The 20,163-nt window shown below is 40.1% G+C and overlaps 1 protein-coding gene across 1 annotated transcript; it reads left to right on the top strand.

Moving 5' to 3' along the window:
* Positions 1-317: 317 nt before the first annotated feature.
* LOC128092884 (paraplegin-like) lies at positions 318-1,344 on the top strand. The gene has a single exon (XM_052707934.1). The coding sequence runs from the start codon at positions 683-685 to the stop codon at positions 932-934; it is 252 nt and encodes an 83-aa protein (XP_052563894.1). The 5' UTR covers positions 318-682; the 3' UTR covers positions 935-1,344.
* The last annotated feature ends 18,819 nt before the right edge of the window (positions 1,345-20,163 follow it).

Below are 20,163 nucleotides of genomic sequence, written 5' to 3'. Positions count from 1 at the left end.
GCAGCTTGAATATCTTGACAAAGTCTGCAATAAATCTTTTGCGTCTTAATAAGGAATTTGACCAATCTTGTTGGATTTGAACTGTCACTTCAACTTATTCAGTTGTAGAACGAGAAACACAGTGCAAGGAGACGAATTACTTTGATCCAGCTTTTAAGTGCAGCTACAAGTGATCTCTTAATACAATGTTTTCAAAAGTGTGCAAAGAATAATAAAAAACAATTAATTGGTGGTTTTGGTTGTGTTTTTTTTGCGAAAAGATTTTCTAATTACCGTTTTTCCCAGAATTTATTATGGGGAACTATTTGTGTATTTCAGAAATGGCGGCTGTGCAGTTGTTGCTTAATATTATTTTTATGTTATGTTAAGTTATTTGTCGCAATTTAAAATAACTGAACAAGGCGTTTCACACATTTTGTTTTGTGTGGCGTTTCTCCCAGACTTTTTATTGAAAACTTTTAAGACTTGATCAGAACTGTATAAAGTGCTTGTGGTTTACAAATAGAAATTGATATAACTTTGAATTCTACAAGTTTTCTTGTATAAAGCCATCAAGCTTTTCTTCTGTGTATTGCTACGCGCTGTCATTTGCAATTTGTTGGTGCTGTTTGAGTGAGTTAAGCACACGGGAGTGATAATTGCGCTGTTTAGTCGGATGAAGGGCATCCGGTAACCGATTAGTATGGACAGTTTCACGCAGATGGAGCGGGTCAAGTTTACGCCGGTAGATCCAGTGGATGAAGGTCAGGGGGTTTTCTTCAAGGACGTCGCATGTCTTCAGGAGACGAAGCAGGAGATGGAATTTGTCGAATTGAAGGCACCGGATCGGCTGGGGCAAGGGTTCCTAAAGGTGCTCTACCTCTGGGTTCACCTGAGTGTGTTGGCGAAGGCGGTGGCCATCCAGGCGCAGGTTCCATTCCTCAACATGAACTGATCGGAATGTATCGAAATGATTGGCGTCCTAGGAGCAGCTCGACCCGCATGCGGATTCCGTGCATAACCTACATTGACGAGGTGGACGCCACTGGACGGCAACGCGACGGTGGATGTAGCTTCGGCGGATGTGTTATTCGAACAAATAAATACCTTTGAAATGCAAGCATATGTTTTTTATTTGGTTATTTCGAAATTCAAGTTGTCCACCACCGATGGCGATCTTTTTGCAGCTAAGAAAACACGCATGCGCTGCGACCTCGCCTGGTGCGATTTGATCTTGATGAAAGCCATGATAAAACATTTTGGATCTGATTATAGACGTTATAAAACTTTTATAAATCTCGTAAGTCTTGTCAAGTTTTGAGCCACTCTTGTTCAAGAAGGAATGGATTTGAAATAGATTTGAACAAGAACATTTATATTTCATGAACTTCGCCATGTTGCTGAAAGGTGCGAGCAGACGAAATGAACAGCCATATTGAATTTCGGAGCAACAATATGCTAAAACATTGATTTATTGAAAAAAATCTTAGCTTTTTTTAGTGAATCGAAAGTGCGCATATTAGTTTTTCGAGCTATCTTTGTAAATTGGTCGATGAAATTATGTTGGCATAACTATCACGGTTCATTTTATATTGAAACTCAACACATTTATATTAGTAATAATAATAATTTGACATCAAATAATTATTATCTGCCATCAGCTTTCTGTGTTTGCATGTAGGAATAATTGCTTTTAATCAAGAAAATTAGCAAACTATTTTGTCTGCCACGCAGGCTTTTCGGTTTCCTACAAATACAAAAATATAAATGCTTTATGTTTTAATCTAGCATCCAAGAATGCGCACAGACTACAAGAAAACCTTTTTCCAAGCTAATCAGTTTTATTTATGCTTTCAAGAGATCTAGAGAGTTTTTATAAAACACACAATAAAACATTTATGTCTCACGATGCTCCTCAATAATACTCTGGACAACCTCCTAAAATAGTCCATTTTGGTTTTAATGTTGATTTAACTCGTTTTTAACTCAGCATGTAGGACTAAATGGCATATCGTTGAAATTTACTTGAGAACTCTTCAGAATCTCTTTGAAACTATATCAAAACTAAAATTGTTACTTGGGTTCTTTGGGCATACCGAAGGCACCAAAAAAGTTTCAGCCGGATTAAAAAATACAAAAATTAAAATTGAAGAAAAAAGATCGATTTCGTAGAGAATTGCTCAGTAGTCTTCGTCACCGTCATCGATACTTCATTTTTTCCCCCAGCCCGATAAGATTCCGAGGAACAGATAGCCGGGTTCGATCACTTGTTGCGGGCACCGGGAATCGCAAGTGTTGTGAAGTTCTGCCACGTTGGGTCCTTCGACGCGATCTGCCAAGAAATCGACCGATTTTCACAGTGTCCTCCGGATCAACCGAGTGTCCGACCGGAGAGCGTAAAATCGTTCGCATACTTTTCGTTCCGGCCGGTTCTGGTCGATCAACGTCGATCGCGCCGCCACCACCGCAACATTCAGTGCAAACGACTTTGGCGACACTCTTATCTTCGGAAGGGAGTTTGCTGCGAAAGCCTCGGACGTAATAAAAATTAATAAAGAGCTTAAGACGGCATCGAAGGGGGAACCTTGGCCTAGGGGAAGGGGATGGGACGGGTGGCGACCTTGGCGATCAATTATGGAGACAAACAGAGCTTGAAGGAGGTGGGGATTTTGGTCCAGCTGTGGCTGCTGGACTAGAAGCTGCGGTGTTGTTTGTCAGTTATCGGAAGCAAGAAGCTTTGGTAATGTTTTGATCCGATAGTAAAGTGGTCCTATAAGCCGATTTCGCACATGAATGTCAAGCGGATATCGTGAGGTTGGCGTTTGTTATGCTGTGAAGTTGAGTTAAGTCTGAGGTCACATTTTGTATGTTTCCAGAATCGTTAAAGACTTAAGCTGCTCTGTTTTGATGCATGAATTTAGAACCATTCCACAACTATTGTAGGTTTGTGTTGATTGGTTGTTGAGTTATAAGTTGTTTGTTGTTTGTTGATTGTTGATTGTTAATGGTTGATTGTTGATTGTTAATTGTAGATTGTTGATTGTTGATTGTTGATTGTTGATTGTTGATTGTAGATTTTAGATTGCTGTTTGTTGATTGTTGATTGTTGATTGTTAATTGTAGATTTTAGATTGCTGTTTGTTGTTCGTTGATTGTTGTTTGTTGTTCGTTGATTGTTGATTGTTGGTTGTTATTTGTTGTTGGTTGTTTTTGTGTGTTGTTTGTTGATTGGTGATTGTTGATTGGTGATTGTTGATTGTTGATTGTTGATGGTTGATTGTTGATTGTTGATTGTTGATTGTTGATTGTTGATTGTTGATTGTTGATTGTTGATTGTTGATTGTTGATTGTTGATTGTTGATTGTTGATTGTTGATTGTTGATTGTTGATTGTTGATTGTTGATTGTTGATTGTTGATTGTTGATTGTTGATTGTTGGTTGTTATTTGTTGTTGGTTGTTTGTTGTGTGTTGTTTGTTATTTGTTTTTTTATTTGTTGTTCGTTGATTGTTGATTTTTGATTGTTGGTTGTTATTTGTTGTTGGTTGTTTGTTGTGTGTTGTTTGTTGTGTGTTGTTTGTTGTGTGTTATTTGTTTTTTTTTATTGTTGGTTGTTATTTGTTGTTGGTTGTTTGTTGTGTGTTGTTTGTTATTTGTTTTTTTTTTATTTGTTGTTTGTTGATTGTTGAATGTGATTGTTGATTGTTGATTGTTGATTGTTGATTGTTGGTTGTTATTTGTTGTTGATTGTGTGTTGTTTGTTATTTGTTTTTTTTATTTGTTGTTCGTTGATTGTTGATTGTTGATTGTTGTTTTATAGTAGTTGGTTGTAGGTTGCTGATTGCTGGTTGTTGATTATTGGGTGTTGTTTGTGTTTGTTGGTTTATAGTATTTGGTTGTTGGTTGTGGGTTGTTGGGTGGAGTTGATTTGTTATTTTGCTGAGTTGCAGAATTTTTGAGTTGTTGATTCTAGAGGTGTGACAATTGCTGAAATCTCCTTTCAATTTTGGCAAACTTTTAGTAATAACATAATAAAATGTAACCGATCAACATTACTCGGCACAATTTGAATAACCCACTAAGAGACATTGCATAATCCTCGCACACTCGCTAACGAACCGCTAAATTACCCGTTAAATTACTACCCTAATGACACCTGTTCGAATCGATAACATTGAGTATTGATCGGTGTGTTGCCTCACAAAACCCTTTCGATGAACGTGACCGAGCAATATTTCCCTGCACGCTCCCAGTAATGTACTGTATGAAATCCAATAAGTCTTTTTTTATTCTTTCTTCTCTTTCATTTCATAAATGACAGCGCACGTTTCGAACTATTTGTAGTCATCACCGGTGAAGAATTCCGCTCCCCACACCCCAAAGGTGTGCCTTATGGGCATCATCCTCCAATTTTAATAATTACAAGAGCAAAGAATTCACTCTCGAGCTCAATGATTGATTGCGTTGTTAAATCATCCGTTTGGGGTATTTTTTTTTCGGCGAGCCCATCATTTCAGTGGGAGGTTTACGACGAAGGCTCCCCCGCCGGGCCATCGAACTTTTTTTTTTCCTGAACTCAAAAGATTAACGTCCTCCGTCCTCTGTGAGTCCCGTTTTGTGAGGTCGAATGAACCCCGACGACAACGGCCGGCTTTAAATTAGCAAATATCATCAAGTCGCGTCACCAAACTTCGTTGCGGTTTAGTTTTCTTGGATATTTATCTCTCATCATACAGAATTTCTTTTAGGGTGAGTGTTGGTATTTTTGACTTTGACTGATTTTGAACTGGATTTTAATTGGACTTGGAAATTTGGACATTGAACATTGGACATTGAACATTGAACATTGAACATTGAACATTGAACATTGAACATTGAACATTTGACATTTGACATTGGTAGAGCGTCCAATTTCCCGTGGTTACAAATTTCCCGGGAAACGGGAAATTTTCAACCAATTTCCCGGGAAATCCCGGGAATTCCCGGGAAATTTTAAATATATTGAAAATTGTTCTGAACTTGGTTCTGATTAATATTATGCATCAAAATTGTATAGGCGACTTTAGTGGTTAAAATAAATGTGAAGATCAATTAACAGCTTGAATTTTTTTTTTCAAATAAAACAAATTTCTCATGTATTTTTTTATGGGAAGTATTTTTTTATCAAAGTGTTTTGACAGTGAGTAAAATGAATCGATACTCCACAATCATAAAATTTCTTTTGAACTTGCCTCTGTGACCAGTTTGAGATTGTGTGGTTTGACACATAAATTTATAATGAAAAAAAAAATCAGAAATTATGTTTTTCATGACAAATAACTTTTCTAAAACAAGTCATACTGGTTTCAGTTCTTAAACAAAATGGTAATGCTTTTCTGTATTTCCTTAAAATCTAACTTCTCATGTTTGTTTTACTTCAAACAACTGAATATTTTCAAATAATTGGAGCAGGTTTTGAATAGATATTTTTAATTTTTTGAGTGCCTCTCAAACCATACAAAGTAGTATTTCAATGATTTTTTTATGGTTTTTGTTTGTATTTTTTTTTTGTAATATCGTTAAAACCATGTAATCTTGCATAAAAATATTTGAAATATTTAACGATACCAATTCGATTTTCATCTCATTTGATTATGGTAAACAAAAAAGCTCTCTATTTTACTATGGCACTAAAGGGTTAATAATTTTTTTTAACGAAATAGCACCAACGATTCTATAAAAAGCATACCTACATTGTTGTAAATCATTTGCATTAGACAAGATCTATTTCCGTTTTTTTCAGAAATTAATAACATCAGAAATAAATGTTGATGTCAAAATTTCTTATAACCTGATACATAAACTAAACAACTTTTCGTTTAATATTTTTTTCAAAGCATTTTCAAAAAATGGTTCCAAGAGGTTTAGAAAATGTATACTTCCGCAAGAATTTCGGGAATTCCCGGGAAATTTAGAAATTTCCCGGGAAACGGGAAATATTTTTTTCCGGGAAATCCCGGGAATTCCCGGGAAATTTTTTCCCGGGACGGGAAATTGGACGCTCTAGACATTGGACTAGGACATTGGAAATTGAACATTGAACATTGAACATTGAACATTGAACATTGAACATTAAACATTGAACATTGAACATTGAACATTGAACATTGAACATTGAACAATGAACATTGAACATTGAACATTGAACATTGAACACTGAATATTGAACATTAATCATTGGACATTGGACATTGGATATTGGACATTGGACATTGGAAATTGGAAATTGGAAATTGGAAATTGGAAATTGGAAATTGGAAATTGGAAATTGGAAATTGGAAATTGGAAATATGAAATTGGAAATTGGAAATTGGAAATTGGACTTTAGAGTTGGATATGATCTTGAACTTCCAAAACCACAACCCTCCACCATCGATTCCAGTACGAATCTTATGCGCCAACTTCACAAGAACTGCCCGCAAACCGCGAAACCGGTTCACAACAAGAGTTCCCGAGCAAATACGACACACACAAACTGTGCGAAATTTGCATGAAACCCAGCTCGGACAGCTCGGATTGCGGAGATGATGATGGCTGCGAGTTATTTTCGGCCCCGTGATGCCACAGCCTGTGACAGAGAAAGAAAGAACTTGTTTCTGCGGGCCGCTTCAGAGGGTTGAATATCATTTCACGAACCAAGAAGAAGGTGTCTCCGCGGAATTCATAACATAGATCTGGAGCTTTCTTCTCCCTGTCAACCCGGGAGGTTCTGGGACGGGGCATGATTGATTGGTTCTCGGTTGTCTAAATGGGTATTGATGGCTGACTGCTCGAAATGGGTCACGACTTACAAAGTTTGATTGGTTGTTTCCCAAAGCGATGCCGAATGGAATTCCCGGCGCTCAATTGTGTCATTTGTTTTTAGGAACTGCTCTGTCAAGAAAGTGGATGAAAGCTTACCTGAAACAGAAGGAAAGAAAGAGAATTCATTAGTCATAAAAATTTAAAAGATTTAGAGCAGGTGAAAAATTAACCCCTTTGAACCCCAAAACAACTTTGAGTTAAACGTTCTTCACGAACATCGGGCATAGTTTAGTTCAAACTGCACACGATGAGCGTGATGTTAAAAGCTTTTTTTTTTATTTATTCGGCAGCTTGTTACCCTTCGACCTCGGCCGGCAATAAACCATACAGTGCAGTGCACAGTACATTTCGGGGGGCTCTTCTTTTTCGGTGGGGTAAAAACGACGTCATCCCGTTAAAAGCTCGTTGCCTTTGTGTGCAAATCAGTGTCGAGTTTAACATAACCCGGGTACAGTAGAAGTCGTGCTTAGAGTTAGAGGACTGTGTTACAGATTTGTTTGAAACATTCAGAGGTCACGGAAGTCATGATGGTCCGTGTTTAGGTTGACTTATTGACAATTTGGCCTCGTTGGTCTAATGTGGTCTAACAAGCTCCATTTAAAATTTACCAAGAAAAAATACACAAATTAAGGTGAAATGGTAAATCAGATAAAATCATAGGTCACCATCGAACTGGCCCAGAGCTTTCACCATCATTAAATCGAGTTGACGTCTCGTCCTCGTTTCGAGTAATAAAATTCGCCAAGTAAAACCCGCAAAAACATTCCTTCAACAAGAGACGATGCTCATCTTCATCATTCCCGGAAAATCTGCAAGCTTTCTAACCGCTAACAACCTCGGCGTAACTAAAGTATCCATTAATCCGTTTGCCATTAGCGGGAGGATCATCCCGTCCGTGCGCGACTTCGTGATTAGTATCGTCCGTGAAATCGTAAAAGTTCAACGCAAATCGTCGTGCCGGGGCGAAATTATAGAAATCAACCCGCGGTGGATCATCGCTAGGAATGTCCGACTCTCGTGGATTTTAAGGGATACTTGGGTGTTTTCTCCCCACTTCTCGCTGTCGATTTTAAAGACCCAAATACCGTTGGTTCGAGTTCTTTAAACCCCACCGCGCGCCGCGTGAGAATGCCACATCAGAAGCACTTCACTGCTCTAGAAGAAGAGTGTGTCTTCTCCGCCTGTCGTGGCCGATCATCATCATCAAGATTGTTGTTACTTACTTTGGATTTTATTGTTTTTGTGTGCCATTATGGAGGAAAGAGGGGAGGGGGGGTCCAATCCACAATCCCAACAGCATCCCAGAGTCCAAATCCGACCGTTACTAGTTACCCATAAACACATAAAACAAACAAATAAAAGTCCCGGAGAAATGGTGCAGACGGAACGACCTGAAGAAAAGTGGTTCTTTGCGCGGCATTGCCGACGTCGATCAATCGATGGTTCTTCATTAGGTCGATTGAAAGTCTCGTCGTCGGGTTGAACTCTTGAAGCGCCAATTCCGCGTTCTACTTTTCTCTTCTTCTAGTCAGCTATGGTAAGGCACGATCTGTGCCACTAGGAAGGCCATTTAAGGGGGAACCTCTTCAGGGGTTGGCCTTTGGGAGAAAACTTTATGGGAAACCGGAGCATACCGACGCGGCAGACGGCCCGACATCATGTTCCGTTAGCTTCCTTGTTCTGGCGGGAGGCATTTGTGTGATCTTAATTGAGTGCGCACAAGCATGGCATTGGGTTGGACAGAGAAGTGGGTTCGCATTCATTACAAATTGGCGAAATCGAATTGAACCTCTACCATTGAGCTAAAATTTTCATTTTTGTATTCATAAGAGAAAAAAAAATAACCTCAATTAAATGTTTTTGAGATTTTAAGAATAAATTTTAATCTTACTAGGTAGTTAAATCAGAAAATAATACATCTCTGAAAATCGCGCTTTCTCCAGTTCGTCGCTTGCGAGCAATTATACTCAACCGAGTGAGTCCCTTAATCGTCTGCGTTGTCAACTCTCATGGTTCCGACGTGTTCCGGAGTTGTTCTGCCTCAGGACACACACACGCACCTAAGTTGCCAGGGTCTGCCAGGGACATCAACTGCAGTCGGCTTGATAAACATAACAGTATCTGTAGCGGAATTCCTGGCCAAACTAGATCGCTGGGACGTTCGACTCGGTGGTGACTCCCTGTTCGAACAGCTGCTGCTGAAGAAATGAGGTTGATTGCGCGCCACTTTCTGCCCGGCCTGGAACCAGTTGCGGAGTTTACCCCGCGGAGTCATGCAATATTTAGATTATGCGTCGTTTTACAATCGCAGGAAATATGAATGCTAATCTTGTTTCTAAGACGTGGACGCCCTTCTCGTAGCAAGCCCCCCCCCTCCCCTCCGCTTGGTCTCTCCCGGACCGAACAAAGACCTGTTTAGACAGAGCAACTCAATTTCCACTGCCACTAGCAGCAGAGATCTTGCCGAAGAAAAGAGGTCGGGAAAATATCAAAGTTGGAGGGAACGGTGTGTGCAATTTGCGCTATTGAAGACCTGGACGGAACGGCCCGAGACCCGTAGGTGGAAAGTGAGGGGCAAAACATAACTCGATAATGGCTAAAGGATATGAGAAGGTCGTTCATTTACTCTTGCGAGTGGAATTTTTTTTTTTTTTTTTGAATTAAATATACTTTATTGAATCATTCTTATAATAATTACATTTGGTTTACATAATAAGTGGTCAGCTGTGGCTCTTCAGCTTAAGTTTGCTTTTCGTGATTCAAACACTGTTCATTTTCATAACTTTAAAAGTATATGATTTATCATTTTTGTAACACTAGGTACAATGAGGAAAAAAAAAATGTTAAGAAAACATAACCTAACCTAAAACTAACTTAAACTAACAACAAACTAAACCAATCCTTGAATCAAGGGGTATTCAGAAATAGCACATTTTTCCCTGAATTTCAAACATTTTTCTTGAATCTTCTGATCCAACATTTTTACTTCTGCTAATTCATGAACCTCACTTGATCTTGTCCAGCCAGGAACATTCAAAACCATTTTGAGTACCTTGTTTTGGACACGCTGGAGCTTCAATTTATGAGTTCTAGCGCAACACTCCCAAACAGGTACTGCATACTCAATAACGGGATAAATTATTTGTTTGTAAACTGCTAACTTATTTTTCAAAGATAGCTTTGATTTTCTGTTAATTAAAGGGTACAAGCACCTGATGAGAATGCTGCACTTGTTCAATATTTTGTCTACATGCTGTCGAAACAAAAGTTTCGAGTCAAGTATGAGACCTAAATAGACAACTTCCTTTGACCAGGGTATTGAAACATCATTCATTTTAATCAAAACATCATCCTTTGGGGCAAATCTGGCCGATTTGGAAAGTGGAAAAATGATGGTTTGAGTTTTGGCTGCATTTATGCGAATTTTCCAGTCGCCAAAGTATTCGGAAAGAACGTCAAGACCCTTCTGAAGACGGCCAACTAAATATCTGGTTATTTTACCCTTATAAATAACGGCAGTGTCATCAGCAAAAAGTGACAACACACCATTACCAGGAAGAGTAGGCAAATCAGATGTAAAAATATTGTACAGAAGTGGGCCAAGAATACTTCCTTGGGGAACCCCAGCATCAATGTTGAATAATCCAGAAGCAATCCCATTCAGAAAAACCTTGAACGATCTCTCCGAAAGATAGTGCTGGATAATTTTGATAAGATACATTGGAAAACCGTATAAATACAGTTTATGTATCAAACCATCATGCCAAACATTGTCAAAAGCCTTCTCAACATCCAACAAAGCCATAGCAGTTGATTTAGACTCAAGCTTGTTCTGCTTGATGATTTTAGTTACTCTCGTAAGCTGATGAGCAGTATTATGTCCCTTTCGGAAGCCAAACTGCTCGTTCAAAATTATATTATTATCGTTGGTAAAATCCAAAAGCCTTGAATAGATGACCTTCTCAAAGAGTTTGGACAGACTACTCAAAAGACTAATAGGACGATAACTTGTTGGCGATGTTGGATCTTTTTGAGGCTTCAAAATTGGTATGACTTTGCCCAGTTTCCAATTGTTGGGGAAGTAACCAAGTTGCAAACATTTATTGAAAATATTGGCTAGATGTTGAAAGAACTGATCACTCTGTTTTTTCAACACTAGATTAAAAATGTTATCAAAGCCAGGAGCTTTCATATTTTTCATTTGTTTAACTGCAACTTTGACTTCCTCACCAGAAACATGGGAATCTGCAGGAAATTCAAAGGTAGAGTCATTGATTGTTGAAATACTATTGGCAACTGATGTTTCTTTACGGCTGGTCATGGAAGCGCCAAGATTATGTGAACTAACAAAATGAAGCCCAAGTGCATTTGCCTTTTCCTCGGATGTAATCAAAGGAGAATCCTCAACAATAAGAGGAGGAATAGGCTTTGGTTTGTTTTTAAGAACTTTTGAAAGTTTCCAAAATGGTTTTGAATAATTCCCAAGCTGGTTTACATGTTTTGAAAATTCTTCATTTCTGATATTGTCAAGTCGGTCTTGTATGATTTTGTTCAAATTGTTAACTGAAATCTTTTTGTCATAGTCCCCAGTCCGTTGATATTGTCTCCTATAAACATTCCTAAGTCTAATCAAGTGTTTAGTATCTACGTCAATATCAGTTACCTTAAAATTAACAGGAACCTCCCGAACGTTGGCAGCCTCTGCTTGGTTGATAGCCTGCTGGATCACCTCCAGCGAACGATCAATATCGGCAGAAGTTTCCGGGTGTTGATCATAGTCGATGTTGCTGTCGACCACTTGCTGAAACTGCTGCCAGTCAACGTTGTGATAATCTTTCCGGGTTGGTTGCCGCTGCGGAGTAACGGAAGCTCCAACCTCCACAACCACCGGATAGTGATCAGAACTCAACTCTTCAAACACCTCAGGATGAGCCACGTTCTCAGCCATATTGGTAATGAAGAAGTCGATGATTGAGTGATTCCCAGACCGAGCCACCCTCGTTGGACGATCCGGACTCACAACGTTGTAGTATCCGTTTTGCAGATCGTTGTGCAGAATCACTCCGTTCCGATTCCTTCTGCTGTTGCCCCAAACTTCATGCTTCGCGTTGAGGTCACCAGCGATGATGTACTTTGCGCTCCGCCGTGTCAGCTTCTGGATATCGCCCTTCAGTTTTGCTGCTGAACCATCTCTGGCATTCACCTGACGTGGGCAGTATGCAGCAATGAAGAGTACTGGGCCAACAGAAGTGGGAATTTCCACCCCAACGGCCTCGATGATGTCCAGCTTGAAGTGTGGCAGCCGGCGTGGCTTGAGATCACGATGAACAGCGACAAGCACACCTCCTCCTCCAGAGGTGGTCCTATCGAGCTGCGTCGCGATCTTGTAGTTTTGCAGATAAACTTTTTCACCGGGCTTCAGATGAGTTTCCGTGATGGCAGCTACGTCGATCTCCTTCTCGCGAAGAAAATCCACCAGCTCTAAATTCTTCCTCCTAATGGAGCAAGCGTTCCAATTCAGCAGCTTGAGAGACCTACGATCCATACTGGATGACGAACGAGGTCAGCACTTCAATCTGCTGGGTCTTGGTTTTGCATCCACGCAGTGCAGCGGACATCTGTTTGAAAATAATGAGGAGTTCGGTTGAGGTGTAAAGATCATTACCATTTTCCTCAACTGCTGGTTCTTGGATTGGTCTTGGCTCCTGGCTAAAGCCGGGTGGTGACGGTCTCGGCTCCTGGCTGGAACCCGGCCGCGGATGATTCATCTCAGCTCTCTTCCTGGGATCCAACGGCAACGGTGCCAAGTTCGGGACGCGGCGTCGCGGTTGAAGAGGTGGAAAATTTTGCTCCACCAGGGCTGGAGGAGTTCTACGACGCTGAGGCTGATTCTTCGTCGATGCTTGCTGCCGAATTTTCACGAACTCAGCTCTCTTGGGGCACTTCCGGTCGGTTGACGAGTGCTCACCGTTGCAGTTGAGGCACTTTACCAGCGAATCTTGGATGCACTGGGATGTGATGTGCGCATCGGTACCACATTTGGCGCAACGACGCTTCAGGTGGCAGTTCTTACCTCCGTGCCCGAAACCCAGGCAGTTGAAGCATTGTGTGACGTCACGATGCACTGGTCGGTATCGCTCCCACGACACGATAATGTTGAAAACCGCTCGAATTGCCTTCAGCTCAGGAAGCGTCGTCGATCCCTTAGCCAAATGCAGCAGGTAGAGCTGGTCACGGTACTTGATGTCTTTGTTGCGTCGGCTCATTTTGTGCACGGCCAACACATCCAGTTTCAAAACTTTTAGCTCGGCAGCTAATTCCTCAACTGGCATGTCGTACAGACCTCTGACGACGATTTTGTACGGCTTATCCATGACGACATCATGGGTAAAGTACTCCGCCTCGTTTTCGGTCAAGTAATCCTTGACCAGTTGATAGTGCTGCCTGGATTGCACCAGCACCTTAAATCCGTCCTGACACAGACGAATGTTGCCTTGGAATTTCCCAGACTTGATGAGTTCAACCAGCCCCGCTCGAAAGTCGATCGTTGCTGCTGATTGCCTCACATAAAAAGGAGGCAGTTTCTCCTTTCGCTGTTTCACTTCATTCTCCTTTGCTTCCGCTACCTGGTCCTCGTCAGGCAGTCCAGCGAACTTGTTGTTCTTCAAAAGCTGCTCCTCGTGCGATGAAGAGTTCTCCTCCTCCTCATCCATCGGTACAGTACCGTCGCTCTTTTTCGTCTTTTTGCTGTTCGATGTCACTTCCAAAAGCACCTTCCTTTTGGAAATCCCCGGTTTTTGGCCATCAGTTGAGGCCTCAACCTTCCTTTTGGAAATTCCCACTTTTTTGCCTGCTTGAGCCGCAGGTAGGGCAATATTGCCGGCGTTTTGCGCCGGGACGCGACGAGTCATGTTGATTCAGACAACCTTCACCAACGAATGCTCGGATAACAATCGTCTCTTGCGAGTGGCTTCGCTTTCTTCTGGCGCGTTTTGTCTAGCGAAGGTTGATCTGCACGATCTTCGTTGTTGTCGTGGAGAGAGAACTTAGGCTCAGGCTCATCCCCGTCGTACGTCGAGGAGATGAACATGCTTATGTTTAATGTATCTTTAGACATATGTTTATTCATGGTGAATCGAAAGACTGCGGACTCAGAGTTTTTTGTAATTGGCATCTTTTTTCGATTAATTTTCAACAGTTTTCATTCTCTTCAAAAAAATTGGAAAAAAATCGAAAACTATGAGAAAAACTGGAGTATGGGTGTTGGAGGCTGTTGCAAAAAGATATTAAGGTTTTAAAAAATCCATTTTTAACAGTAATTTGCAAAAGCTATGAGAAAAAGTCAAACCAATCCTGGACGAAGGAAGACGGAATGAATTTTAAACATGTGTCTTTTTTATGTTAATAAATATATATTATTGATTTTCCAACGAATTGTAGTCTTCAATTTATTTTTGAGAGTTGAAAATGTTTTTTTTTTCAATATTTCAAGATCAGAACTACGTCACAATGGGGAAATAGTTTATACAGCCGACTCTCTGGTTGTCAATATCCAAGGGACCGTCGAGGAAGAGAATCATCAGTTTACAGAACGATGCAAAATGAAGACTCGATTGAAAATATGTTTTTCTTGGTACCCAGCTATGGGAGAGAATCATGGCAACGTCCGACAAACAAAAACAAACTAATGTCAAACACCCTTCAAAGCTTCGTTTTGCAAAGAAAAATGTCTATGCAAGCCATGAGATAGTGACAATATTGACAACCGGAAGAGATTTTTAAAGCAAACAGTATCCAAGGGACCGTCGAGGAAGAGATCCTTCAAGCAAGAGAAAATATCGAGGAATAAAGACAATCGAAGTATGCAGTTTGAAGGGACTGAAGAATTCATCGATAGATGGAGCAATATTGATATCGAGAAGATCGACAGCCAGAGAGTCGACTTTAAATTACAAGCCTTACCCGACAAACTTCGTTCTGCGTTTTTTTCGGTTGTTGACGTTTTTAACTTTTTCGCTTATTCAGCCTCCTGTGATCTAAATTTGATTTTACATAACTTTTCTCATAAAATCTGCAGATTTTCCGGAATCGGTATCAGAGTGGCCAAAGTGTCAACTTATTAGCGTAAAAACCTTCCTTGAGCTTATACGAACCCAACGCAACATAAAGCACGTCGATCCGACGCTCCGCATTGAACTGATTCGCGTTCGAACAAAACCGTCGAAATTTTTTATATATATAGATATAATTCTAAAGGATTTCTATTGACCTCTGTCAGTCTCCAGCCATCTGCCACGCTTTTTCCGGGCTTTTTCCTAACATTTTGTGAACTGAATTGAAATATTTCGTTGGGGTTCTGTTGCAACTTCCCAATCAATATTCATTGAATTACTTTAATAACATTTATGCCAATATTTGAACATAACTAAAGATTTCAAACCCATGTTGACTAGTTTTCATTAAAATTATTCCAAAAGTAAAGCGTGAAACTAACTAAAAAAGAAAAAAAAAGCTGTTCATTACAAAACAGACCGTAAAGGAGGTATGTATTAGACTATGGCAAACAAACAAAAAACTCGCACTTTTTTGTATTTGACAGTTTGCCAATGCAGGAAAACAAACAAAGAAGACAAACTGCCGAACTGACAAAAAAATTGTTTGTGTGTTTCATTAAACTAATATCCAATTACAAATTTGAGCATTACAAAATGCTTAATTTGAACAATTTAAACAGAAACCTAATTAAATGTTCATAAGATTTTTGTAAAAAATGCTCTTGCCGATTCAATAGAATTTATCAATTAAAACAGAAAAGAGTTCGCAGAATTTTTTCTCAAAATATAATATCACCATTTGTTTAATTTTAGCAGAAATAAACGCAATTTTGTAAAATTAATAGCAATTTTCTCAAAAATCCTCGATTTAAGTTCTCTTAACATCCAAGCACTCGAACGCTAAGTTCGAGTAAAAATCTTGACATAGAGACCGTCAAGAATTATTGTTTTCAAGCTAATCTCCTCATTTTTAAGTTGAAAAAAAAACATAAAAATCAGCCCATTCTTTAAAATAGCCATTTTATCAAAATTTTGCAAAAGAGTTGAAGAGCCGTTCAAAAGAGCCGCTCATTTTAATGAGCGAGCAAAAATTAGTGGCTCCTAAAAAAGAGCGGGTCATGAATAAAATTCTTCTTGGTTCTAAAATTCATGAACAACAATTCAAGATTAAGGGAAAAATATTGTTCTTCTTGTGTTCAATAGCTTCGGAAGCAATTAATGTCGTTGAATGCTACTCTCTTTCAACATAATTCACAATTTAGTCGCTTCCAAAAAAGGAGAAATCCCATTTTGTTGGCTTTTAAAAGCGGTCTTTTAAGCGCTCAAACGGCGCCAATAATCGAAAAATCACGCAAAATCACTCACACGCTCACAAACTCTTAAAGCGCAGTTTACCGTTGATCCAGATTGCCATCGACTAAAAAAAATAACCTCCCAAGATCTTCGGGGGCCTCATAATTACTAATTGCTTTGACACAGTTGTGTTCCCATCGGTCGACGAAATTCAGAGAAAAAGCGGGCAGCCGCCATCAACCATTCAACCTTGAGAGGCATTTCTTTTGCTCGTCTCTCTCTCCTCTTTACTGTTTATGTTTTTCACGTGAGTACCCTCTCAGCGCTCCCTTCCCTTCCTCTTGATCGAGAGCGGAGATCGCCACTTTGTTACATTTTTTTTTGCGCGATCGCACGCGGCATGTTGACCCCCACCGTTGATTGACTCCATCATGTAACAGTTTATGGACTTGGTACTGTTCTTGGAGGAGAAAGCGAAAAAATTTGGAGCCAGAAATTGCGCGAGAGTTGTTTCGCTCTGAGGGGCAACATATAGTTTAGTTGAAAATTTGGGTAATTTGAGTATGTTACTGTTCAGGAATATTTTAGGATTTATCATGTCTTCTAGAAGTTGTTGAGCTTGCCAATCCAAGCAACTTTGTCGAGAATACAAAAATTTATCTCGCAATCTACGCCTTCTACGATCAAATTTAGAGAAAGCATCTGAGCAAACCTTCAAAAATCAGTTTTTAAATGTAGCAATTCAGGGTTAAGTTTAAGAGAAAAGTGATGTTACCAATTTTAAGCGTAATAAACGGTCGTGTTTGAATGATGGCGGATAATCTGGAGTGTTCCTTGAAATTTACTAAAATCAATTACGCCAACGAGTAGAGTAACTTTTTGTGAACATTTCTGTTTATTTTTACTTTTAATAAAAGTTATGCTATTCCTTTTACAAGCATTAAAAAAAAAGTTTCCCAAATGCATTCTAATCAGTCGAGTGCATTGGGCCACACCCATTTTCCTATTTTCAGCTTAGTTCTTTTTTCTTCCAGCGCTCTGCTTAGTGCTGCCAAAATTGATGAAATTTTTAGCAAACACTCACGAAAAGTAGCATTTATAGAAGAAATTTCCTGGCACCACTGGCTCACTCCAACAGGCGCTGCTGGTGGTGTTGGTGGCCACCTTTTGTTCTTTATTTGCCTTCGCTTCTCGCTCGGTTTTCTTCAGCCTCTGATTGGAATGGGTCGTCAAAAGTCAAACGTCAAAAGGCTTGGCGCGTTTGTTTTTTTGATGGCGCTTGCTAATTATTTACATGTTTCGGGATTATTTTTCAAGTGAGTGACTAACTCATGTTCAAAAGAACGTGTTGCCGGTAGTTGGAAGCAATTTTATATCTTAAGCGCTTTGAAAACGTTAGCGCAAGTGAAAAGATATTGATGGCGACTTTCATAAAGCAGTTAACCTCTCATCCTTGCGTGTGGTTGTGTGTGCCATCAAAATGATGGGAAATGGTCTCGCAAAAAAAGAAATTATGATCAAAAGTGCATTAAATTTGATATTTTCGGCCAGTAAATTGCATAAATTTGCGAGCTTACTTGAGGAGGTGCTGTTGCTGGTAAGTTTATAGCCTAAATAGTATTTTTGGAGCTTTAATCGAGCATCAAACTCTCCATATGACAAAGATAGGTGTTTGATTAGAAAGGGCATATATATCCCCTATTTGTCTGTAATGTCGATGTCGGTGAAGTCAATACTGCTTGAGGATCTGAAGTCGAAGTTGATTAGTGCTAAGAAGCTGGGGTCGAAGTCGGGAAAAATGTATATTTATTTGAGTTTTGCTGGTGAATTCAAGACCTTTTTGAGAACTCGGGTTGGTATCGACAGCTAACAAGCTTGTAGGTAGATTAATCGAAGCTGTTTTAACCCATCTGGATGATCACCACGACCGTCCCCGTAATCGTTCAGCTCTCCAATTTCTATAGTGTTTCATTATATTATGATTGTGTGCCCGTTTGTGCCAAACTCAGTCAACATAGTTGAACGCAATGATGTTCAGAATGCGGAGAACTTTGAGAGGGTGGAAGGAGAGTGGGGCGGGGGGTGTCCACCCCTTTTATCAGCAGGAGGGAATCAATTCTCATCGGGTCGCCCATGTAAGGCCAGAGCAATTATTTCCTGATTCTGATTTATTACGGCAATTAGTGCACCACGGTGTAATGTGCCGTTGATGGCAATTTCTTCGACGGCGACCATGATGGCCACAACAATGTTGGCCCCAATCGCCGCGATCAACCACCTCCCGATTGGGTTCCCAGGGCTTTGGCGCTCCGTTCCGTTATCGGGATGATCCCAGCCATGGGTGATCGGGTGCAAATATAAAAAAGACCTCGCTCAATGGCGAGGTAGCTTATAATTACCGCTGCTATGGCACTATGAATCGAACTTTGTAAAGGTACAAGTCACCATCGCGGCAGTAGTAGTTTGTGAAAAGCTCTTCAGACGGAGGGAAAAAGGGGGACGATCCGCTTACTAACCTAAATTGTACCCCGGACTAATCGATGGTAATCGAGGTTTCTCACCGCGTTAGAGATCGATATCAAATAGATGTGGGGTAATTTAAGCTAACGATTAGTTTTGAGCGTTGAGAATAAATAAATTACAAATTTTAAGGTTAAATTCAGAAATAAGGTAGTTGTTTGAAGTTTATGTCGTATCGAACCTGACCGACTTCTTGAGAATAATTTCTCCTTGAAGCTAAATAACATAACTTGCCAACAAAATTTCCTTCTAAATTTATTGCCCAGCTTGATTGAGAGAAACCACCGGTCATTATTTTTTATTACATTCATAATAAGTAACGACGACGACGATACTCTGCGTGGCTAGCCAATTTTTCTGGGAGCAGACGGGCACGACGCGGGCCGCACATATTTAGGTCACACACATTTTTCCTGAAAGTGCACCACCGGAAGGCTCCAGCAGACAGAGCCAGACGGCATGACCGCGAGGAGCACACGGTTCCTGGACCGCCGCCGTTCAAGGATGATTGGTGGCTTGGCGTTTACTACACTCAGTTTCACTTCAAATGGACAAAATGATGTTAACAAACAAGGTATTTGAAGTTGAGCTTTAAAACGAAACGGAGTGTAAGGAAGTCCCTATCACAAAGTTTCATCTTTCGTTAGTCGCTCGCGGAAAAAAAGCCGGCTAATTTTGCATTCGAGAAAAATGCCAGTCCTAACCTTATTTTTCAACTGCCATTTGAGAGCGCGCCTTCGAAGTTGCGGTAAGGTTAGGTGATCCTCGACAGATTCCATACCTCTACAGCAGTCTAGAATCGATCGAGCTGGAATGCCGCTCTGAGGAAGATTAATATTACGTGGTGGTGCCGGCATTGCAGGGCACGCCAGGGTCGAGGTGGTTCGATTAGGGTTCGATTCCGAAGGGGCCTGGAGGCGACCTATTAAAGTCCACTTAGGTTGTAGAATGGATCAGGGGGAGAGATCAACCTAGGTCTCGCCTATCAGCAGGTATTACGAAATGATTGAAGATCCTCCTTCACAAGAGCACGAGTCGATAACTACTTTGGGGGGTACAGGGAAAATGTACGATTGCTTCCTGGTTGTGATCCATCGATCATGATCTTGAACCCAAATTGTTGGGCTGTGGTCGGTCCGATCGATCATTAGGTCGCGACTGCGGCGAGGGAAGAGTACAAAATTAGAACCTTTTCCCCCCTCTTAGATAGGTTGTGTTTTCTTTCAGCAATAAACGAAATTTAAAGAGCCTTGGTTGAGTTGTCTTGAGAGCGTTGAGAGTTTGAGGACAGTGGCTTAGAATGAACTCAGAACAAAAAACAAAAAACAAAAAACAAAAAACAAAAAACAAAAAACAAAAAACAAAAAACAAAAAACAAAAATCAAAAATCAAAAATCAAAAATCAAAAAACAAAAAACAAAAAACAAAAAACAAAAAACAAAAAACAAAAAACAAAAAACAAAAAACAAAAAACA

The sequence above is a fragment of the Culex pipiens genome, chromosome 2 (assembly GCF_016801865.2).
Source record: "Culex pipiens pallens isolate TS chromosome 2, TS_CPP_V2, whole genome shotgun sequence".
Classification (NCBI taxonomy): domain Eukaryota; kingdom Metazoa; phylum Arthropoda; class Insecta; order Diptera; family Culicidae; genus Culex; species Culex pipiens.
The sequence above is the reverse complement of the archived record's forward strand: the minus strand, read 5'-3'. Positions and strand labels throughout refer to the sequence as shown.